Source organism: Panthera leo, chromosome C1 (assembly GCF_018350215.1).
Source record: "Panthera leo isolate Ple1 chromosome C1, P.leo_Ple1_pat1.1, whole genome shotgun sequence".
In the NCBI taxonomy this organism is placed as follows: Eukaryota; Metazoa; Chordata; class Mammalia; order Carnivora; family Felidae; genus Panthera; species Panthera leo.
Window position 1 is genome coordinate 185,289,256 of NC_056686.1, and position 25,090 is coordinate 185,314,345.

The following is a 25,090-nucleotide window of genomic DNA, read 5'->3' on the forward strand; positions in this document are numbered from 1 at the left end:
ATGAAAATTTAAGAACATCTCACATCTATGCTTATATATACATAAGGATATATCCTTATGGAAGGATATACTGTTGACTCTTGAACAATGCGGGGGGGTGGGGTTGGGGTGCTCCCCCCATGCATAATCAAAAGACTGCATGTAACTTTTGACTCCCTGAAAATTTAACTTACAGCCAACCATTGACCAGAGGCCTTACCAATAACATAAAGGGTCAATTAACACATTTTATATGTTGTATGTATCGTATACTGCGTTCTTACAATAAAGTAAGCTAGAGAAGAGAAAATGTTATTAAGAAAATCATAAGGAAAACACATTTATGGTAATGTACTGTATTCCCCCCCCCTCAAAAAATCCACATATAAGTGCACCTACATAGTTCAAACCCATGTTGTTCAAGAATCAACTGTATAAAGGAAGTCTCACATGTGTTGCTGTTGTGAGGGGAACTGGGAGTCAGGATGGAAGAGAAACAAACTTCTAGACAGATAATTATTTACTTTATGCAGGTAATACTTTTTTCAAAGAACTAACCAAAAAATAATACAGTGGGGTGGGAGGGTAAGTAATTTGAAGTTGAAATGCTTCTTTGGGGGAATGATAAGGCATAGACTCTTTGAACACATGGATGGGTGGACCCAGATGATATTTCCCAAAGTAGGTCCCAAGACCATCTGAATCAGAGATGGGCTCACCTCCCTGCCTCCCAGCCAGAATCTAGAGGAGCCATGCACAGAGACATTTGAGAACTACTGCCCTTGATAACCTGAATGGCAGCTTTTCAAATACTCATTACATTGTTGTGGAACTTTGGAATTCATAGGGCAAAAATACTCCCAAATTTAAATTCAAAGCAGCACAATTCTGAAAGTCTGAAAAGGCTTTTTTTTTTTTTTTTTAGATTTGCTGACAATGATTTAATCAGCAGATGTCACTATGAAATACTTGAGAGCATCCCTTCCGTGTTGCCTCATTTTTGGAAAAGGCAGAGTGTGCTGCTGGCATTGTAACATAGAAATATTTATGATAATTTTGTCTTTTGTTTAATGAAAATAATTTTTCTTCTGCTTCCAGTGCTTATTAAAAGTTTATCTTTGATTAAGCATTCTTTGCTTTTGTTTTTGTTTCCCTCCCCCTTCCCCCCCAGCATCATTGACAAAGAAGTTTCATTAATGGCAGAAATGGATAAAGTTAAAGAAGAAGCCAGTAAGTAGACACATGGTTGTTTGGCCAGGAGCCTCCCAGTCAGAAGCAATCCATAGGTCGACTGACACTGATATGGATTCTGAGTGGGGTCCTAAAACTCACACTGATTAATGAGCTCTGTAACCTTAGGCAAGTCACTTAGCCCCTGGAAACCTCAGGAACCTCATGTGGAACAAAGTCAGAGGAGTAGCACCACTGAGCACACAGCAGAATAAGGCACTTGGCAAATAATAGCTGTTAGCTATTTAAAATTTTGTGCGTATAAAGGACTACTGATAGTTTTAATCAGGCTTAACATGACATTGAATTTAAAATTAAATTTTAAAACATAAGTTTTTAAGCTTTCACAACTCACACATCTTTTTTTTTTTTTTTTAGTGTTTATTTTTGAGAGAGAGACAGACAGAGGGCAAGTGGGGGAGGGGCAGAGAGAGACGGAGACACAGAATCCAAAGCGGGGTCCAGGCTCTGAGCTGTCACAGGGTTCTGACTCTGGGCTGGAACCCACCAACCATGAGATCATCACCTGAGCCAGTCAGACGCTCAACCAACTGGGCCACCCAGACACCCCAGCAATTCACACATGTTGCTATGTTACTTATACAGTCCTTTTCACTTGTCCTTTCTTAGGTTCAACTAACACAAGTTTAACAAATTAAATTCCCCTAAAAAAAATTTAGTCCATTTGAAGTTTACTTAAATTCCCTCAAACATTTTGAAGTACATTTATAAATTTAATCCATCTGATTTTTTTCAAGCATTTCAGATGCCTGACAAGGCAAACTCATAAACCTAAGAGCAACATATTCCAAGCTTTTAAGCAGCTCTTATAAGATTAATAATTCAAACTTAGAATTATACTAAATGAAGTTTTCTTAAAACCCTCCCGCTTCTGTTTACAAACTTAGTCAAATCGGCTGACACCTGCCAGATTAACACCTCAAAAGAAAATCAATTATGTGTTTTAAATCAAAATCACAAATGGGGATGGTTTAATGTAATAATGTAACTGTTTAAACAATAAACAGATGATCTTGATCATTGCAAAACTCCTAAATATAACACAAAATATCAGTATACCTTCGGTTTGATTTGTTTTATCTTTATACTTGTTTCTAATTCTGAATTTTCCACTGTTGTAAGGTAACTCAACAGCTAGTAGGACAGGACTACCTCAAATAGGCTGAGGTTCATGGGCTGGAAATTTTAACTGAGACAAGATGGCTCAGTCAGATTCAACACCAAGCCACAAGTGGAGTTGCCGAGCCCTTTTTTATTATCGAATTCAGCCTGAAGTTGTTAATGGGAATGCTAAAACCGTATTTTTCAGCTGGGATTTAGTTTTATAGTTCTTATCTCCTGGGCATTTAAAGTTTTTCATCCTTACCCAAATTTTATCTTGTTAATTGAATGAATGGCAGTCTGTACCCCAACCTGGTTTCAGCTAAATTCCTTCCCCTTTGACTGCAATGCCTTTCTTTTTATCAGAATGAAGGATCAGAACAGATTCTTCATTCTTTTTGTATTTTTCTTGCCTGGCCCTTGGTCATAATTCAGTAGTCACTTTTTATGGAAAATAGCTATCAGTGTGTTTGTTACACAGTCTTTTAAAAATAATCTTAAGCAACATGTTAGAATCTAAAATGCAGCAAGTTTTATTAAATAAAACTAAATGTGATCCAGGGTTCAGCTGTGGAATATTTAGGTAGTTATGCAATCCCTTTGATTGTGAAATTATTTTACTCTTATGAAATCTGTTGATTTCTTCGGTAAAAGTTGATTACCACATGATTTGGGATTTTCCCTGTTTCTCAGGTATAGCTTATTTTTTCTTTTAAGTTTCATGTGCTATTGGTAAAAATATTCACAGCCAGCACAGACACAAATGTTTCTCTAGTACCAAAATGCATAGTTACTAGCACGTCACTTTCTAACAGGTTAACGAAAGACCACAGATTTCACATGTTCATTCTGTCTCCTTGAGACAATAATATTGGGTGCCAAGACCTGTGGGATTTAGAGTATCTCAGGAGAGCATCCTTGTTTTTCAAATTCATTCAATCAATAAACATGTACTATGTGCTTTGTATGTGTTATGTACTGTCAGAAACTGTGTTAAGCAGCAAACAGTAAACTTTGGGACCTGCACATAAAGAGCTTTCAGCCTAGCTGAAATGGCAAGACGGTTGGCAGTGTTTGCCTAACTTCAGTAATTGATGCCATAGCTCTGGTTTTAGAACTGCCCAGAACGTGGGGAAGCCATTTTGCATGCATTGGAGGCAAGCAGAACTGAGTTCAAATCCAGGTTCCACCTGTTTATTGGCTGTGTGACCTTGTACCATTTTGTTAACTTCTCAGAGTCCGAGGTTACTTATCAGAAAAGGGGGAATAAGAATAGTATCTATCTCAAATAGTTATTGTAAAGATAAAATGAGAAATATATGCCAGGCACTTAGCACAGTGCCTGACACAGTATGTGTACAAAAAGGGAAAAGCACTTACTGGTAAAGAAGTTTGTCCAGCCTTCTCATGTGACAGCCAGAAAATGGAAGCCAAAGGGGTTATACAGCATCTCTCAGGTGACATGCCTGTGTCAACTATATGTCTTCTCCACAGGCACAAGGAACCACTGAATTTCCCTCCACTAAGAACTGAACTGTCTTTACAACCACCATCTTGAGCTTGCTCATCTATGATCTCAAGTACTTCCCATACTTTCTATTTGCTGCACATGTTATAAACCTTATTTCCTCAATTATGACATAAGCCCCTCTATCTGTCATGGCATCTAACACAGTGCTGAAAAGACTGTAGGTACTTCATAATATTTGTTAAATGAATTACTGTAATTAGTTAGTGTAGGCTGTCGGATCCAATATTAGTAATTGCAAAAAGAGGACGTATATTCTAGATGACTATATCTCACTTTATTAATCACATTTGAGGTTAGCATCTTTTAGTGTATGATACTGAACATGTCACATCAGTGATGTCATTTAGCTCCACAACAGCCTTACAAGGTATATATGATCATGACATTTACAGATGAAGAAACAAAGCATGTTGCAGTGCTGTGGTCTCAGACTTTGAGTCAAATTTTTTTGAAATTTGTTTGAGGGTAATTTTGTTGAAGGCCAAAATAGGTGTGTTCTTGGGATATCAAATTGATTGCCGATCTGGGAAGAAAACATTACTTTATATTAACAGAAACACAGATATATTATGAGGTAAAAATGCAGGATTCCCAATAATAAAAAGGGTTTCAAAGAATCTTTGTGCTTGAAAGCTTTGTGCCTATTTCAAGTCCACCCTCTGCTAAGGAATATTATTTGAGAAGCCCTAAAATTTTCCATGGTTCAAGCAACAAGAGCAAGCTTCCAATGTGTTGCAAAAACTTGAAGGAATTTATAAATCCTATTGAGAAAATGGATTTCAGCATACCAGATACTGTTTATAAAAGCACCGAAATAATATTAATGAAGTCATGAATGCAGTGAAAATTAAAGCTTTATGAAACTGTCTCCCTCTACAGATTTCCAAAAGGATGGTGCTTGCAAAATATAACTTATTATTCTATTTTAAATTTGGGGATCAATGAATCTTAGGATCTGATCTGGCTTTGTTTTTGCTTTTTGTTTCTGTGGTTGATGTTTTTGAGGTGAAAATGTTGGTGTCCCCACAGAATTCTGGCTTTAGATCTCAAGTTTTAAGCCTTTTTCATAATGAAATGCTTTGAAATGTTAATGAGACTATATGTAAAACTCATCCCAACACTTGCTGATGCAAAATATTCATTTCCATGCACATTTGCATGAGGGTAAACTCAGAGTTTATTGGTGATCTTGCACCTGCATTCCTATTTTAGGGCCCATTTATATCTATTTCTACAAAATCTTTTGTGTGAAGGCCCAAGTTTTTCTCAAAAAATACAATTATCCCTAATTGTCACCGGTCCCACAAATGATCCATTAAGAAAAGTCAGATCTGTTTAATTGTGTAGTCATGGTCTGCTGACCCCTTCACTATCTGTTCATCAAGTCTAGGCCTTCAGAATTTTTTATCTTTGCAAGAGCAAAATACTTTGTTTCATCTTCCCGCTCGAGAATCGTCTTTTCACGCTCCAGACTTTAGTCCCATTCCTGTGGTGAATTATAATGGCAGACAAATAAATAATCAGCCAAAGGTATAAGTGCTGAATATAAGTGGCCCTTCTAGAAAAGGGACTTCTCTCCTTCTTTGCATATTCCTTTTGAATAATAGATTGATTCATTCATTCAGTCCTCCATTCAGCAAACATACATAGTGGGCACCCACTTTGTACCAGGTCCGAGTCGACATGGACACAACCATAAAGTGCAGCCTCTGCCATGATTGGAGACGGCTACAGGGGCCAGGCTGGTAACCTTAATGAGCAGGGCAGAGGGTGACCATGGCATGCTGGGCACCATGCTCCATCTATAATGGGCAACAACAACTCAGGGGTAGCCAATGGTTGCCACATGGCAATGCTGGCCAACTTTGGCCAGAAATGCCAATATTTTAAGGGAAGCCAGAAATCCAGGTTCCAAATGGAATCTCCTAATTTTCAAATGTGGACAATTAATTTGTAAAAGTAATGTGTGGACCAAATAAAACACAGGTACACTATGGCCCGAAGTGTTAGTAGGCCACCTTTTTGTGACCTCTGGTCTGACTGGGTAACTGGGACATCATTCAGTAATACATCATCTGTGTTCAGATGGAAATTCTTTTCACAGCCATCGTAGGGACACATTTTACACTAGCTCCTCTGTATTTTGAAAGACTACAGGCACAGATCAGCCTCTGCTCAGCTACATGGTATTGTAAATGGGAAGCAGGGGGAGTCCTGGTAAAAAATCAAAGCATGATTAGAGTAGTTTGGCAAACAATTAGGCTTTATGAGTTACAGATTACTTATTTTATTGACTTCTCAACATTGGTATCAGCATAGAAAGACAATGTTTCTCTGTGGAATAGTTTATAGTTTGCAGGAAATCTTAACTCTTGATTGCTTCTGAACTTTTTTGGGAGTTTTTAAAGTGACTTTTTGACATTTATAAATTAAGAACTCTTACAATCAGAAATCGTATTGTTTGGCTACACAGGTGTGCTACAAATCTGGTCTAATAAAGCAGTTGGCCTTTTTTCAACCAAGAAGTAATGTGAATCCAACATGGATATCATCTTAGTTGAATGGACTTCTTTTTTCTTGTAACTCAAAATGCTTGTCCAAAAGAAATGAAGGCAGTTCATATGTGACTTAAATTCAAGAACTACAAGTTATCTATTGGAAGACGAAATTTCATATTTAAATCTCACCCTATGTGTTTGTATGCATTGCTTTTGAGCTCTGTGATCTTTTGAGAAACACATACATGCACACACACACAAACACACGTTCACCTGTGGACTACTACGTTTACTTGAACCTTTAGGTCATCTGACAGATGTGTGAAATATGGCACCAGAAAACTCCCTGGTGTCTTCTCCACATGTGCAGATGCTAAAGAGTATACACAAATCCAGTTCAAGCAGGCTTTGACTTAACCTTGAAATTTTTCCATGGGGGACACTTAAAACAAAGACAAGACACTCTCTGGTCTGGAACTTCTCTCTGACTGCAAAAATGAAAACAGATCTGCAGAGTATCAAAAGCAGACACATTTTTTAGCTCACATAAAGCCAGTAAAGTAAAACTTCTATGTCGTATTCCAATAATAAACCTAGTTGCTCTAAAGGAGTAAGTGTTAAAGGTCTGATAATGTTAGAATTTAATAGTGGACACAAAGAATGGTTTTTGTTTAGTGGACTCCTTTTCTTTGCAATACCATTCAGATAGTATTTTACTAAGTGTCTTTTTCTTGGTGATAGTTGTTCTGAGTTCTGAGCAGTTGTTCTGCACAAATTTGAAAGTCCAAATTAAGTAAGTGAGATCAGACGCCAGTGAAGAAAACAAAGAAGACTGTGGGTGTACAGTGAATCAGAAGGGACCGTGTTTGATTTGGGGATTGGCAGATAAGGACGTACGGAAATGGGTGATTAGTCATGAGCACCAGGAGCAAACCCACCTCGGTGACCAACTCAGAAAACATAGTCATGGTCCAACAGAGTGATCAGTGTGTTGAGAGAGAACTGATACCAAGAAATTAGGTCATTTAATATGTTTAGGTCTCTGGCCCTAACGTAGTATTCTTTCTTATTTGGCAGTGGAAATCCTGACTGCTCGTCAGAAGAAAGCAGAGGAACTAAAGAGACTGACAGATCTAGCCAGTCAGATGGCAGAGATGCAGCTGGCTGAACTCAGGGCAGAAATTAAGGTCAGTTCTAAAATATCCCAGCCTGAACTCTGAGCCAGAGATCTGATCCCCATTATGTTTGTTTTGCATGCATAGAGTGCTGCTCTCTGAGGACCTAACATCATATACCCAGCTCTCTTTCACAGTGTTGAACTAGAGCATTCAGAAGGGCGAAGAACCAACTTAATCACTGTATTTAAGTATGCTATGGTTTGAAGGGATATATTATTACAGAGAAGTACGAGCTATTTTCTTAGGCAGTGGAGACTGACCCAAATAAAATCTATTCAACCATGAATTATAGCTGGAATGGGGGGTATTATTTTCACCATATGTAATTTAGGTGTATGTATATAAACACACGTGTGAGTACACAGTGAGTATGAACTGAGTGTAACAGTAAGGATTCTAAATCACACACAATATACAGAGACTTCTTTTCTGTATCCTTTTCTAGCTCACTTGCCCTTTTATTGAGAATACCACCACAAATATGTATTTATTGGATTTCTACAGTTGCAAGCAATAGAAGCTGACCCTGGCTAACCTCAAGAACAAGTGGAATTTGAAAGAATATGAGTGCAGCTCACCAAAGTGTGATCTGAAGACTCCAGGCTACACTTAGGCAGAAACCCAGGCAGCCACCTGGGTAATACAGGCAGCAGTAATTACCAGACACTCTTCAGGGCACCATTAGAGTGCGTGACCTTCAGATGTCATCACCCTTTGTGCCACCCCACCCAATTCGCATCCCAAAGAAAGAGATTCTGATTGGCCTCCACTTGGATCACATACACCATTTGGCCAAGGGATGCCTTGATTGACAGACCTGCCAACACTGCGGATCTCTGAAACTGCACTGGGGTACAGTAACCAGAAAAAAATGGTTACCAGAAAGGCGAAAACAAGTATCTATAACAAACCAGGACATTACAATTTATACATCTTCCCTTCTCCTCTTCTCTTTCCCCAGTATACTAAACATACACACATGTATACATGCACTTGGCTTCTAACCACCTTCTAGAGTCTAGAGTACCTTGAGGACTCAGCCGCTACTAGGTTTTACATAGGATTGTCTGCTTATCCAGGCAAAACCTGGTCGGGCATGGTGGAAAGTGGCAAGTGACTTTTGACTCCCTTCTGCCCTGGTGAAGCATGAAAGGGAGCCCTGTGAGGATAAGGACTTCCTCCGAGGGTCCTGTGAAGTCCTAGTGGCCTTTCCTTCCTCATCTGCTCTTCTGGTCGTTGTTGCTTGCAACCAGTCAATTGCAACTTCCTCCTAACTAGTCTCTCTCCCTCTGCTGTCTCCCTTCAGCCTGGTCATCCACCCTAAGACCAGAGTTACACCCCAGAGCAGATCTGGTCTCCCCCAGTTTGGTCCACCCTTCCCATCAGAATAAAATCCACAACTGGACTCCAGTATATATATTCCAACTTCGAGCTCTCATCCCTTGTTAGAACATCAGGTGAAGAATATGAAGTTGCCAGTTTCCTAGTCTATTGAAATTTACTTATTTTCCAAGTTTCATTTCTGCCTACCAAAATCCCATTCATCATGAAATGGTTAATGGCACAGGCTTTGGAGTCAAACAGTCCAGCTCCTGTGACCTTGGGTAAACTACTTTTCTCTTAGATTCCTAGAACCTTGATTCCCCTTATATAAAATAGAGATAATAATAGTACTGACTTTGTAATAATGTGATCAGATGAAAATGAGATTATCTGTTAAGAATTTGGCCCATGTCTGGTAAGTGATCGATAATTTTTTTTGGTGTTCCAGCACAAATGCTCCCCCTTACATAACTCTTTCTCTGTTCCCCTCTGTAGGAAATAATTCTTCCTCTTTTATATTCTTAAAGCACCTTCCACATTCTACCTTATATTATGTTTAGTGGTATCTGTTTCCCTTGCCATGTGGTAAACTCCCTGGCAAATTCAGGAGGGACTGAATCATAGTTATTTCTATATTTCTCACTCTGACATCTACACACAGATCTAAATTTTAAATGAATTGAAAAATAATCTCTTTCCCACTTCCTTTAACAGGAAGTGGGAAATTCTACCATTGAAGACATTGAAATCTTGAAATTCTACCATTCAAGATAATGTTTTCTAGTTACTAAAGGCTTTTTGCGCTTCCTGGTTCCTGGCTCCCTATCACAACAGGGAAGGATGACGTGTTTTCTCTCCAGGGATAATACCTGAGCAAGCCATTGGCCAAATTAGGAAGACTGACAGAATGCAGCCCCAAAATTTATAACAGGACAAAACATGCCAGAAGGAGCGCAAGGGGTGCTAAAGGTTAAATACATGAGTCCAGACACACATTTTGCCTGATCACGGTTTTCTCCAAGTCTAGGCAGGGGAAAGACAGGATCCTCACCTATTCCCAGAACAAGAAGGTGATCATGCTCCAGACCGGTCAAACCAAGCCTGATTTAATGGAGCCACACGGTGACAGAACCGGCATGACTGCCTTCCTGGTTAACACCATCAGTGGTAGCCGAAGAGCAGAGTGAATGAATCTGCAGTGTGCCTCAGTCATTTCTCTAACTGTGGGGCTCCTGTTTTACTTCTCTTTCCTCCAGCACTTTGTCAGCGAGCGTAAATATGATGAAGAGCTCGGGAAAGCTGCCCGATTCTCCTGCGACATTGAACAGCTAAAGGCCCAAATCATGCTCTGCGGAGAAAGTGAGTTTTGCATACTTGCTAAATAATTCTGTGTGAGTAAGCTTGGTGCTATTTGGAGTTGATATTGGAAATGTCAGGTGTGCGGTCCCCCAGTGGGGTTAAAGCAAGGTCTAAAGAGATTTAATGATCTAAGGTCATGACACAAGTCACTAGAAATGTCAAGATTTGAACGTAGAGTCTTCAAATGCCACTGCCCATCAGTAAATCCCCAGGATTTATTAAGCAGTACAGAACAGGTCAACTAGTCTATATCTTTTGCAAACTTTTCTTAAGCACTGCCAGATAAACTGCCTCTCTGATTTCAAATAGTCTAGTTCCACAGAGACCTGTTACACTGAGAGCCAGTCTCCCTAACAAGTCTGGGAACAAGCGGCTCTTGTCGTAAAGGGCCCAGCTGTCGTATGTGCTCTGCTCAGCAGTGCTGGGAGCCTGTCCCCTGGTCGGCTCTCTGTGCTGAGTGAAGTCTGAAGATAATGAAAGACTTCACTTCAGCCATTAGCTTTAGTCTTGTTCGCTATTAAGCCTTAATTAGAGCAGTTAATGTGCAACAAAATTGGCTGATCTTTTTTTTTCTCCTACTCCAGCCCACCCACCAGGGGAGGTGGGAATGAACAGTGAAATGGCTTTAAGGACAGGCACAAGGGGGAAAGAAGGACTAGTGAGGGACATGGAATACCCACAACCTCAGAGTCAGCTGAAAATTTGAGATTTGGCTGCATTTTTTTTTTCAGAGTCGAAAGTGCTTTTTTTCTTGATCTAAAATTAGAGAACTATGTTAAAGAGAACTTGACATTACTTCTATGTAGCTTTTGCACTTTTTATGGGCATGTTTAATTTGTGTAAGTTATATATTACATCTATAATTATACTACATGTTACAATTTATACTATACTACATAATATATAGTAATATGAGATGCTTTTACCATTTTATAACATATGGCTGAGACTTTTCCATGTCAATATATTTAACTCATAATTTATATAAATATAATTGATGTGAACAGTCCCCTGATTGTGGACATTTAGGTTGCTCCCAAATTTTCACCATTAAAGTAACACTGCTGTAACCATCCTTGTTCACATATCTTTGGCAGTTATCTGATTTTCTGACTGCATTTCTTTTTTTTTTTTTAAAGATTTTATTTTTAAGTAATCTCTACACCCAACATGGGGCTCAAACTCACAACCCCAAGATCAAGAGTCATATGCTGTACGAACTGAGCCAGCCAAGTGCCCCCTTATTGCATTTCCTTTAAATTATTTTCCTTTTTTTAATACATGTTCTCTCCCATATATAAAAATCTACCCATTTATCATTCTCTACCCCCAGCTTTTGCCCCATCTCTAAAAACACAGACAGTCTGCTCCACAGTTGGCAATTTAACTGCCCAAGCTACTTTCCATTTCAGCCTGATGATGAGCAAGACCCTGATGCCAAGTGACTGAAGAGGGGTGGGCAGCTCAGCTTGCCTGCTTTCCTCCAGAGCACGTCCAGTGCCATCTAGTGGGAGGAGCCATCCCTTACCAAATTCCAAAGGTCCACATGAAAGTCAACCTCCCCTGTTGCAGACAATAGTCTTCAAAAGGCTCTTTCCAGATCAGCTTTGTTGACAGCATATTGGAAACCCACAGCTAATGAACCAGATATAGTTGTCCCTGAGCTGTAGGAAAGAATGACCCCCGTGAAACTGATCTAGTGAGCACAAGAGCCACTGAAACCCCCTGGTCATGTTCGGACAGCCCCCAACGTGCTGTCACACCTTACCTATAAATAAGGGGACTATTTATCCCTTATTTGGGGGATAAATGATGCATCCCTGTCCTTTCCATTTCTAATGTTCTATGATCCCTACTAGTCACTGCTAATCCTCTGGAAGAACCCTAGGATTAAATCTGATCCAACAAGGGTAGCAGAGAAAATTACTTTTAAAAATTGGTGACAATTTTAAGATTCAAAGGTCTTACTGTCCAGCATGGCAGTCAAATTCTGGTGAACTGTGAGAGGGAGGTCATAACTTTATCCTTGAGTGATTCCCTCCAGCACTGATTCAGCATAATCACATAGAAATCATCCCATCAAAAACCACCTCTTTCAAAACCAGCGGGAATGGTGATAATAAACATTGAGCAGACCTGCCTGAGCCTGCTGGGAATCTGTCTGATTAGTCTGCATTGACTTTAGCATTGGAATTGGTGCAGATTTGCAGTGGAGCTGTAGCAAATGAGGTTGAGAAAAGGCCAGATAATGTGGCTCTCATGGAATATGCAAGATGCTTTAGGGCATGTTTGGGGCTGGTAGGTCTGGCCCTGTTGTCGCAAAATATGCATGAGCCAGGCTGACAAAATTCCTGACACCCAACAGAACATCATGGCTCTGATGAGCCAGGTGTCCACGTGCCTCCTGGTTTTTCTGCGTCTCTGCAGCACCCACTGGTCTAGGGGTCTGACATGGAGGGCAAAGAATGGGTTTGGTAATGGGGCAGTCAAGAGGCAAAATACACTTGTGGACAGGCATGAGAGGATACTTCCAAGATTTCATTGTCTCTCTTCCTTTTGTGGTGCTTAACCTAAAGAATAATATTAACGTTGCTCAGATATGTCTTATTTCCTACAAATGTTTCCCAACTTGGATAATTATGCTGTAATGACAGTTCAATGATTCTCACTGAAGAGCTTCACTGGCCTCACAAACACAAAAGTGCCCTTTCAAATAACAGCTTTAAAAAAAAAAAAAAAAAAAGAATGTTTTTATGAAGCTTCTGCCACTTTCTCCCATCTTTTCATCAGTTACTAAGGCAGGAGTGTTTGTGGCATAGCCCATAACACCACGCGCTTTCTTGTTGCAGTTACACACCCAAAGAACAACTATTCCTCAAGAACTCCCTGCAGCTCCCTGCTGCCGCTGCTGAACACCCATGCAGCAACCTCTGGAAAACAGAGCAACTTTACCCGAAAATCATCCAATCACAACAAGGCCTCAGAGGGTAAAGCAGCAAACCCAAAAATGGTGAGCAGTCTTCCCAGTGCTGCCGACAGCTCTCACCAGGCCGTGCCAACTAATAAGCAGGTAAGCCGCTCTGGGGAGGCAGACCCTGGTGCAAGGTGCCGGGCAGAAACCACCTTCCTGACCTCGGAGGCCTCCATCAGCCACTGGCCTCGCAGAACTCCCCTGGTCCATCCAGCCACATTTCACAGGCACTTTCCCAGGTGGAGGAAGTGTCCTTCGTACACTGTGGCATTAGGAGAGTCCACCTGAATGAGCCAGCTCTTCCTGTGCCTTTGGGGCCACCACCCCCAAGCCCTGGTCACTGGCCCGTGTGCAGAGGGGACTCACACAGACGTGGGAACAAGACTACCTGGCCACTGACGCTACTGGAGGGAGGGAATCTGACATTTGGTTTTGAAGATTCTTTAATTCCCATTGATGTGTAGTTTATCAGTAAGAGGCCAAAGTTAGCTCAGATTTTTCTCTCTTGGGCTTTTGGTATAGAGAATATATTTCAAAATGACATTATTAATTCTCATCTGCCGTAACACCTAAAAATGTAAGTGTCCAAAGGTCAGTCTTCCTTCATTCCTTTGCTCCTCCACTATATGCTTGAGAAGTGATTTCCCTCTTATCATAGGAGAATGAACAGGAAATGGAATTTGATGATAACAGACGTTGGGCATGCTATAAAGACACCTTTCATGAATTCTAAGAAAGAGAGCTCAAATAAAGAGACTTTTTTAAAGCATTCCCAAATGCTGGTTTTCTAACAAGTGCCCTGTTGGATTTTGTGGTCTAGGTCTTTTAGAATTCTCATTAATTACACTGACAGACATTTCTCTGGCCCCAGGTATCTTCACCAACTCTAAAACAGCACTTTGACAAGGAGCATTTCATATTTCACATCTTCATAGCTTTTGTTCACAGCTTTTGTTCTTTGGTCATTATTAAACCCCATACTAAAATTAAGTCTAAAATTTAGTCTGGGCTTCCCTTTCACTTCTTTAAAAACAAAAGCAGCCAGATTAAATGCTAGCCGCATAGATACTTTTTCAGCTCACTGTTATCATTTTCAGCAAAGCATTTCAGGCAAAGGCTCATTTAAATGGAAATATATACACAAGCCAGAGCCCTGTAGACCCAGGGAAGAAAGGCCCTTGTACCAGGCCCTGTGCTTTCTCCCAGCCACGGCCATCCCTATGGAGCAAGACCAGAGATGTCACTACTCAGAATCTGTATTCTCCCAAGTACTCAAGATCCTGGAATTCTATTCCCAAATGGCACCAAGCCTGCTCTCAGGATTTTTTTGGACCACTTCCCTGGATATATCACCTTAAGGGCAGACCATACTACCAGTATGTACACTCCTAGGTCCGAAGGATGATCATTCATGGGTGTGAGGACAAATCTTAAGTGTGCAGGCTGAAGTGTCCACATTTGTGTGTGCAAGGCCCACTCACAATGTTGGAAGGAGTCAGAGGGAGGAAGAGACAATATTCACTCATGTGGTACATGGGCTTGCCTTTGTGCTCTTGGCCTGGGCCTTGAATTATTAGAGGTGGATCTGCCATAAACCTATACCATCCCATCACAAAGCACAAATGTAGAACTTTATAAATTTGTAAGTCATAAAATTACACATTTTAATAGTAGAGATTTGATTTTCAACCAAGGCCCGTATTCATGGAACAACCTATTTATGAATCTTGTCAGGAGACAGTATGTGAAATGGGAATAGCTCCACCACTTTCTAACTGTAGACCTTGGGCAAGTCCTTCAAATTCATTATCCTCATCCATAAAATGAAGCAAATAATAGCAACTGTCTTAAAGGGTGAGTGTGATGATAAATGAGATGGTACCTTGCTTGATGCCTGGAACACTTTAAGCCCTCAATAAATGTTGGCTGTAACTGACCTCATAGAGTTCAGAAATCTTTCCCTTGTACAGACACAGACAAGCTAACCATTGCTTCCTTTCTACTCTTCCATTTATATTCTTGGTTGCTGATTTGTTGAAGGCTGTCAATTTTCCAGTATGATGTTTCAAAACTCGTTGGCTAAGAACTACATAAGGTTTAGAAGAACTAATTATCTCCATGAAAATACATGTTACTTCTATATCCTGCCAGGATCTATCAGATACACCTTACCCTTATACTTACCCAAGATAATATTTCTAAACTATGATATTTGTTTCAAGATGATAAAATAGAAAAACTGCTTTAGAGAAGAAAAATTACAAACCGAATTTTAAACAGAATTTTACATTTCTCCTCATACATTGTAATGAGAATTCATATTTCTAGTCTATTTAGAAGGTCCAAGAAATTTTCACGGTAGAGAATCATCATTATCCTGCCTCTGTGTTACATTCATTACATTATATTTTAAGCATATTTTATGGGATTTCTTTATCCTGGTTCTTGATTTGTCTGTCTTATACTCTGAAACCTCTCTTCCAACATCAGTAATTGGAGTTCCACTTGCAAGACTGTCCACTGTTCTTTTAAGCTCTTATCAGCTTGACCTCATTTTCATCTTGTCATTGTCTTCTAGGATGTAAAAAAAGCTTACCTGTGGCTTAGAAATTTGGTTTCCCTGATGGCATCTGCGGTTTGTTGGCACCTAATACCTATCTCTTTTCTTCTTTTGGTAGAATGGATCTTCTAGCCAAAGACGAAGATTTAATCCACAGTACCATAATAACCGGCTAAATGGGTCTGCCAAGCCCCAGGGCAGTGGTAATGAAGCTGATTTGATGATGAAGGGCAACAACCGCCATGAACACAGAAGACAGCCGCACAATGGCTTCCGTCCCAAAAACAAAGGTGGCGCCAAAAACCAAGAAGCCCCCTTGGGAACAAAGACCCCTGAGGCCCCAGCCCATTCAGAGAAGCCCCGGCGAAGGCAGCACGCTGTAGACAACTCTGAGGCCAGGCCTTTCCGGGGTAATGTCACTAGGGTTTCACAGTGCAATCTCTGCCCTACAAGAATAGAAGTTTCCACAGATGCCGCGGTCCTCTCAGTCCCAGCTGTAACGTTGGTGGCCTGAGCTAGGAGAGAAAAAAGCAGTTTTCACTCAGTTTTGGTTCCCTGCCCGAGGTGCTGACCCAATTCGCTGCCAAAAGAGAGTCAATCAGAATATACAAACCCTATATGGTTGTGTCATCCTCTCTTAATCATTTTTACTAATTCTAATAATCAGCTCTAGCTTGCTTTCATAACATTTCATGGCTTTGCTTGATCTGTTGATGCTTTTTCTCACCAAGACATTGCAGCATTTTAGCCAGGCAGTATTTACTCATTTGTTAGGAAAATCAAGATGTGGCTAAAGATCAGAGGCTCAGTAGCAACCTGTGTTGTAGCAGTGATGTCAGTCCATTGATTGTCTTTAGAGAGTTAATGTTGGAAAAAAAAAATCCTTACTGATCAGACAAACATGATCTGCTGAAGACACATGCGCTTTTGTAGAATTTAACATCTGGTGTTTTTCTGAAAAAAATATATATATACATATATTGCTTTATTTGAAACAAATTAAAATATGCTGCATTTGACACCTGGCTTGCTTTTTTTTTATTGATGCCTACTTTATTATTAAATGTAGTACTTTCAGGAAAACTTTAGAGGTTGTGGCACAGATCTCTCCACAATACTCTTTCTCTTCGGACAAGTCTTTTTTCAGAAAAAAAAATAATGCCTCACAATGGCCCCTGCCAGTACATTGCCCGCATATGAGTGGATATGCACCCCAGTCATCTTAGACACAATGTGGTAGTTTGGAAACCTTGGTTGCAAGTGACATAAACCTCAGCTCAGCCTAGCTTAAACAATAAAGACAATTTATTGGTTCAGTGACTGAAAAGTCCAGCAACAAAGTATGCCTTGGGTCCAATTTGATCAGGGCTCCAGCTCATTTCTCTTGATTACCTCCGCTCTCCTTCCTCCATAGGCTGACAGTGTGTTCAGAGTGGTGGCAAATAGCTGCCTTGCTTCTAAGATTCAAGTCCATGCCCTACACTGTCTAGAAGAAAAGAGATGCTCTGCAGATAGCATGCATGGGGAGCAAATATCCTTATCAGAAGTCCCTGCAAGGGTCTTGAAAATCATTGGCCCAGATTGCAGGTAGGCTTGTCGCTACAGCAATCACCAGACTGGGGGAGAGGGCAGCAAATAAGATATACTTATTAGCATAGACTAATGGGAGTCCAGCCCCGCAGAAACACAGGGGCTGTGTGGGAAGGGCTACTGTTTCCTCAGGAAGAGAGAATGGACACTGGAGGGCCCAAGCCCCACAGAACCCCACGTCCCCTATCTTTGCAGGGCACTTCAATGAGGGCACTTTTTCCGTCCAACTTCTTTGTGTCCTACAGATTGGTTGGCTTCTTTCAAGTGCAAATGCTTATTTTGAGCTCAGCGTTAACATTTTTTCTGGCGGCCCAGGTTCAGTGGCTCCCCTCCACAGAGCGGCCCTGAGCAGTGGCCCTGAGCCACACAACCAAGTACAGGAGGATGTTTGCCTTCTCCGCAGAGAGCTTTCTGAAGTCTCTGAATGTACCTAGAGATTTAATAGGAATTTTAAATGTTAAGTCACATTCCAGGAAGGAAGGAAGGAAGAGGTGTTCGTTCAAATAAGAAAGATAAATGTTCAGGACTGCAATCCCTGTTTACTCCATCTGAGGCCCTGAATTTATATTTTACAAGACAGAAGGACTTTGCACAAATTTTGTGTAGCAAGATTTGGCCTGCCACTGAAAAAATGTCAGTTTAATATGTGACCGCTTTAAAGATGAGTCAAATAATTCTTGCAGCAGGAAACACTACATTTTCCAGGTCAGGAGTGTACCTGCCTTTGTAAGCCTTGGCCCTACCACTCTCAGCCTTGACTGACTGCTCTCAGGGTTAAGACAGCTCAAACACATTCCTAAGCACATTGCAAATGCTCCCAGCTCACAGAAAAGAAATAAAACAGAATGCTAAAACGTGTTCAGACCTAATTATGGTTTTTTTCCTAGATTTTGCCTTTCTTATGAGACCCTGGGCATGTGAGCATTTACTAATTTGTATGTTTGAAATGGTAATTTCAATATTGTAGTGCCACTGTCAGGCCATTTAAATACTATATTATGTCTGCTCAGGTGGAACCATTGTGATCCTGTCTGGGTCGCATTCTGCCATTCTTTTAAAATGTTTTAAACTCCTTTAAAAAAAAATCCACAGGCAGAAGCACTCTCCTGTCTCTGCTTAATGCACAATAGCCAGAAAAATAGATTCTTCACTCTTAAACATTTCTTTAGTAGAGGTTAAAACATTTTAATACCCATGAAGATTGAATAACTTCAAAACTCACCTACATTGTACCAAGACCCCATCTGTGAAATTCAAACCTCCCTGTTGGGTTCCCATTACATTCCAAATTTCCATTCCATTTGAGAATCTCTGCAGACTCCAGCTCTGTCCTGTTGAGCCTACCCTAAGGGTGCTGAATGCAGCAACACTTAGAAAGTTCAACAGAAGTCGTACAAAATTCATCCTCAATAACAGACATTATGACAGTTTGAGGGAAGAAACTAGAAACACAACATATCCAAATTAAGGCTCAGTTCACAAGTAGTTCAATACTGCTGGCATCAGAAAAAGAGATTCTAATTAAATATTCCTAGGGAAGCAACATCAAATGAGGTTAATGGGAAAAGTTGCCAGACCAAAAGCGACCTGCAGATTTTTGCCAAAGTAAGAGATTTGGGACTTGCGATTCTGAAAGCCTAGATTTGAGCCTCAATTTCAATTTAATCATGAGAAGAGGGAATCTAGGACCTGATCAGTTCTTTTCCTAGGGCAACTGGGGTAGGGGAAGGGTCAGTGGAGTTCGGAGAACTGATTAAAGACTAGAGGTAGGGGTGCCTAAATTCAAAACCTAAATTCAATTGCCTGAGAGTTTTCCCTCTCTCCCTTTCTACCTTGTATCCTACCCTGCCTGTTTAGAGTGCCCTCTTGTGTCTAGAGATGGTAAGATTTTCACTTCTCTACAGACACGCTAACAAGAGCATCCAAGAACTCTGTAATGGCTGGCACCTTTGTTACTACACTGGCTTCAGAGGCCATACCTAAAATGCAGGCACAGGTGGGCTAGGACTCCAGAGTTACCCCAGGCACCAAAAAAGTGAAACAAAAGAGAAATAACCAGTTACCTGCTCCCACATTTCTTCAGCAAACTCATCATCACCATCTAAATCATTCATCTGGCTAATATGCTGCTCCCTGAAAGTACTGAGCCATCCTAACTGCTCTAATTTGGTGAGAAAAAATATGAAGAGTTGCTAAGTGCCAGGGATTCTCTTGTTACCTCAGAATTTGAAGCACGATTTTCATACTATTCGTTGCAAGCTATTAGAAGGAACTTTTTTTCATCCTTTTGCTTTTTCTAACAAGGCTTTATAAATCCTAAGGAAGTTTTCTGTCTATTCTTAGTTTCAAAGAACTCCCTGGTCCTTGGAGGAAATCAGCCCAAACCAGTGTTTAATCCCATTACGGCAGCCCCCTAGGCAAAGGGCACTCTGGTCTGGACCCAGTAGTGCTGTCCAAGAAGCACACAAGGTTGCTTTCATCATGCAGGTTCTTATAAATTATTTTTGGTGATTGATTTTCACAGGACCCCTTGCTTGTGAACTCTGCTTCTTCTCACAGCTTTTGGTGCTACCAGTAAGTTCAAATCTCACAGGTGACATTGCCGTACACAGTTTTTAGGGAATAAATAGATTCTAAGCAAATTTGTTTCTTTGCTTGAGAAAATATGTAGATTTCTCACACATAAAAATAATTATTTCAGAGCTGTAAGTGCAACAATGACCAAAGAATTTCTACAGAAAATGAGTGTAAAAGGTGCCTCCCATCAAAAACAGAAAATACCTATTTTTAACTTCAGGTGCTTAAGTTTGAATTAGATTTACCAGTTCCTAGTCTCTTGTGAGAACATACACTTTCTATAAATTAGTATCACTGTGTAACAACCTGGCCAATAATTTTATTACCCCTCTGCCAATGCCTAACACACAGTAGGAACTCAATAAATACAAGAGAACAGATAGGAAAGAGTGGTCAACTCCAATATGCCTAGAACATTGTGGAGTCTAAATGCAAAATAATCCAATAAGTCAATTCTAAAGAAGATGGGAAGAGAACAGAGCTACTAAAGTTTTGACCCTTGTGGCAGACTAGCTGGACTCACATCCAGGCCTCACCACTTCCCAGCTGTGTAAACTTGGGTGTGTTTCTGAACATCTCATTGCCTCAGTTTCTCCATGGGCTGATAACCATACATACCTTGAAGGTTTTTTGTAAAGACTGAACGAGTTAATCTTTGCAAACCACCTGGAATAATTCCTGGCACTTTGTATGGGTCAGGTAACCACCAAGTAATTACAATGGGAAAGCTTTATAAATTTATATGGGGAAACTTTATATATATGTTCTTTTTTATGTGTGTTTATGTGTGTGTAGGTGTTTATGAATGAGAGAAGAAATAATTAGTAACGAGGGATTAGCTACTAAAGAGTACAGGAATAGCAGACACAGGGACAGTTACCACTGGAGTTGAGGCAGACTGTCCAAGGAAAAAACAAGTTTGGGAGAGCCACCCACCCCTACTCACCCTGGCCCCATAGGCTGAGATTCTGATCCTCTAGAGGAGGGTGTACCTGTGGTCCACTGAGGGTCAAGAAGTTCACTGAGATGCTGGCAGCAAGAAGCCACCTATGGGGCACTGGAGAGCCAGAGAGGAGCTCCAGAGGAGGTGCTGGCCACTCTGCCAGGGGTCCCCCTGCAGGGGTGCCACTGAACTCACTAAGAATCTGGCTGGGGTACCAGCAGGGATACTGTTGAATTATCTGGGGAGCCAGAGGGGGTAGGCTGGACTGGAAGCTACTGCCAAAACTTACTGAGGGTGAGGGCTTCTGGGGGCCCCACACCCCAACTAAGCACCACAGGAGCAAGAACACAGGGATGCTCAATGAAAGAAGAAAAAGCCCCTTCCTCCCTCCTGTGGTGTCCCTCCAGTGACAAAGCCAGATGGCTAAAGAGAACTGCTTATAGGGTCCAGCTCCTGGATCACAAGCAAGGCAATAAGGAGTGGATTTAGAACTGTAGGGCCCAAGGGCAGGCCACCCCCACAGAACCAAGAGGCAAAAGAGTTGATAACTGGCATAATCTTAGAAAGCACTAGCCGAGGATTTGATAAATAATAGCTATGCAACATACAGAAGACTAAACAGCATGCAGAAGTCCTGTCCCGCTCCTCTTCAGAAATGGAGCAGCAAGCTTCCATAGGAGGCCCACCATAGTGCTTAAGAGCCTGTACTCCAGGAAGATAGCATTCATGTGAATCCTGCCTTAGCCTCCTACTAGCCGCTAGGTGGCTTACCAAACCTCTTGGTGCTTCAGTTTCCTCCTCTATAAACTGGGGATGATAATAATAATATACCTACATTCTAGAGTGGTATACTAAATATGTCAGTATATAGGGCTTAGGGGAGTACATCTTTGTTTTCCTTAGGTAGTTGCTTGCTCAGAACAGCAAACAAGTGTTTTTAGTATTATACATCAGGGAAAAAGAATTTCCCTGCCCTTCAAAGTCCTTCTAGCTAGTCTAAGAATCAAACTGACATGAGGCAGATTAACAGGAGAAAATAAATCTTACTTTCATACATATGGGGAATCCACACAGACATGAAATTCCCCAGTCAGGCAAAATGAGGTATACATGTATCCTGAACTAAGGAGAAGTGGGCAGGGGTCTGGAACTTCAAAGGGAAGGAATGCAATTCACAGAAAGATGAAAAAAAGTAAATGTTTGGTAAATAAATGTTTGCTGGGCCACTCAGAAATAATGGGACATAGGGGACTTTGATCAGAGTCCTTGCTAGGTTCCTCTCTGTCTAGGATATCTAGTTCATATTATTCTATAGTTATCTCTGGTGAGTGCTCTCTTCTTGGAACAAGTCCTCTATCTAAATTCTGTTTAGGTCCTTGATGGGGGAAAAAAGGAGCTTTTCCTGAATCTGCTGGGTTTTGATTGCTTTCAGCTCAAAATAATCTTCACGCCAAGTGGTCCATCTTGGGGCAGGCTGCCCTTGGCTCCTACAATACCAAAATCAAAATTGTAACTGGGGGCTAATAGGATACATTTTTAATTGGCGGGCCTGAGACATCCTTTAATTCTCACGGCTCCATTCCTGCTTGGGATGGACAGCTGTGATGTTTCCTCAATATACCATGGGCCCCAGTTAGGAGAAGTGATTATTTTGCTCAGGTTAAGCCACCAAACTGAAGCAATGGTTCTCAACTAGGGGTAGTCAATCTTGTGCCCATCCCCAACCCCTAGGAGACACTTGGAAAAGTCTAGAGACATTTTGGTTATAACAACTAGGGCAGGGATCCCTGGCCAGGGATGCTGCTTGACATCTTACAGTGCACAGTACAGTCACCCACAAGAAATAATTATCCAAAATGTCAAATAGTGTCAATGTAGAAAAGCCCTCATCTGAAAAAAAGAAAGAAAGAAAGAAAGAAAGAAAGAAAGAAAGAAAGAAAGAAAGAAAGAAAAAGAAAGAAAGACAAACCCTCATCTGGAGGGTACAAGGGATTTGGAGGAAGGAAAGAGAAACAGAGCTGATGAGCAGGCACATGTTGCCTTGTTCCCCCAGCTATGCTGGGTTCTTGATTGGTTCAGCCTAGCTTACCAAGTCCAGACTGTATAACCTACAGCTGAAGTCTAAATATATAGCTTCTGAAGCCCTTGGCCTATTCCCGTCATCTACATAGAAGTTGAGTTCCCACATCTTCCAAACCAAGAAGTTAAGGGCTGAGTTCTTGAAAGAGCTGCTATTGAAGCAGAATGTCCAAAGTTTTAAGAAATCTTGGCAGACAGAAGCAATAGTTGCCTTTTCCCACCTAGCAAATATACTCCCTTTTTCTTTCCGTAACATGCTTCTGTCTAAAACAAGTTTCTCTTCAAGGCTTCAGGCCCCCAGTTCACTTCCGTAGCTGGGAAAAATTTTTACTAAGGTAATGAGGGCTTTGGGGTAAAGGAAGGAAACAAAAAGTATGAGAAGCAACAATACAGCATGAAAAGTTGTTAAATAAACAAGTAGGGAAGAATACTGACTGACAGTTACTATAAAGTTCTATTTGTCTTAGCCAGAGCCTACATCAGGAACCGTCTAGCTATCAAATATGAAATGTATACAGGCTGTCCAAGACAACACATGTGAACAAAGAAAAATTAGCTTTTCTGTAACAATGTGTAAGAATGTGTAAGCCATGTGTATCTCATGAGGTTGACAGAACTGTAAGTGAAAATGGCCCCTTAGAGGCTGCACCACCAACCAAATTCCATGAATAGGAAATTCTGAAAACAGCTGGAAACCAATTTTTTTCTGTTAGCTATTCATGATGTTTCCTTTTTTGGCTTGAAATCATGCATACTAACTGCAGCCCTCAACAAAGAATCACTCATCCACTCTTCACTGAGGAATCAGCAACTTGTTGACAGTTTTCAAGGCTGTTTCCACATATGGGAAAATGACAGTATTTTCCATCATTAGAAAGTTCCTAGTTAACTTAGGAATACACATATGTAAATAATTTGAATACTTTCCATTTGCTATAGAAGTTCTTTCCCTTCATTTTATCCAATTCATACTTTCCACTTAGTATCTAACCAACATCCTACCAAATATAAATTAAAGCTATCCAAAGGGATTGCAGGTATAAGACAATTCTTTTTTTTTTTTCTTAAGTAGGCTTCACACACAGAATGAGGTCAAACAGGGGGCTGAACATGGTTCCCAGCGTGGGGCCTCGAACTCACCACCCTGAGATCAAGACCTGAGCTGAGATGAATTGTCAAAAGCCTAACCAACTGGGCCACCTGTGTGCCCTTAAGGGGCAATCTCTTTTAAGTTACCCTTATATTCATACAAATGTTAGCATTCTCCCCTTTACAGTACAATTTATTACCACAAGTCTTTGTGCACGTTCAAAATGCTATTTAAATAAAAAAACCTTCTATGCACAATTTCTCAGGTAAAGTCAAATATACTGGCATGTTAATTCCTTCTTTAAAAATCAAGGAATAGCTGGATAATAATTATACTGTATTTAACCACAGACTGGGAAGTGAGTCAACAATTTTTTCAGCGTTAGCACTGGAATAGGACTCAGTCTGTGAATGAAAAAGAAATTGCATCAGCAATTCTAGCAGAAGCAATAAAGCAGGAGGGGAGAGGCCAGACTGCTTTTTTCCTTTCTCAGAAGTCAGGCAGTGTTGGCACCAACCTCTCTGAGATCTCGTGATCCTTCGCTCTGGATTACTTTAAACAACTTGACAAGTTATCTAACTGTTATGGTCATTACTAATGGTAATTTTGGTCATTAGCAATAATCACCCTACTAAGGAACCTCCACTACCACCTCTTTTGTTCTGACTGTATCAACTCTGCAAGGCTGGAAATCAGTTTCCACACCCCCTGAAGATTGCCACCAGGCACATTTAAAAAAAAATAACTGGGGCGTGGGGGAGGAAGCTGGGAATTGCCTTAACTGTTTAGAAATTTACTGAAGGACTACCACATACCAGGCATTACACATATAGAGGCAATGGAGTCCCCTCTCTAGTAGGAAAGATATGTTATCCAATAGTTTAATACCTGACTGTTCAACAACTTTAAATATTAAACAAATTCACAATTTTAGTCTACTTCCTCCCTCTAGCTTTTCCTTTGTTCAGTGATGTTGTGTCATTCAGGGGCCAATATGGGGGGATGTTATGGGGGGTGTCATTATTGTACAGCTCTTATTTTGTTCAACCTCATTTTCTTG

The 25,090-nt window shown here is 40.7% G+C and overlaps 1 protein-coding gene across 4 annotated transcripts in view; it reads left to right on the forward strand.

Annotated features, from left to right (window-relative positions):
- The window catches only part of SPATS2L (spermatogenesis associated serine rich 2 like), a 165,380-nt gene extending 148,610 nt beyond the window's left edge, over window positions 1-16,770 (forward strand). For all 4 annotated transcript variants that reach the window (XM_042949639.1, XM_042949637.1, XM_042949638.1 and 1 more), the window contains 5 exons: window positions 1,151-1,209; window positions 7,438-7,547; window positions 10,118-10,220; window positions 13,070-13,290; window positions 15,870-16,770. In XM_042949639.1, coding sequence (XP_042805573.1) covers window positions 1,151-1,209; window positions 7,438-7,547; window positions 10,118-10,220; window positions 13,070-13,290; window positions 15,870-16,265 — 889 coding nt within the window. In that variant the 3' untranslated portion in view covers window positions 16,266-16,770. The remainder of the gene's footprint in view (window positions 1-1,150; window positions 1,210-7,437; window positions 7,548-10,117; window positions 10,221-13,069; window positions 13,291-15,869) is intronic.
- Window positions 16,771-25,090: the final 8,320 nt, after the last annotated feature.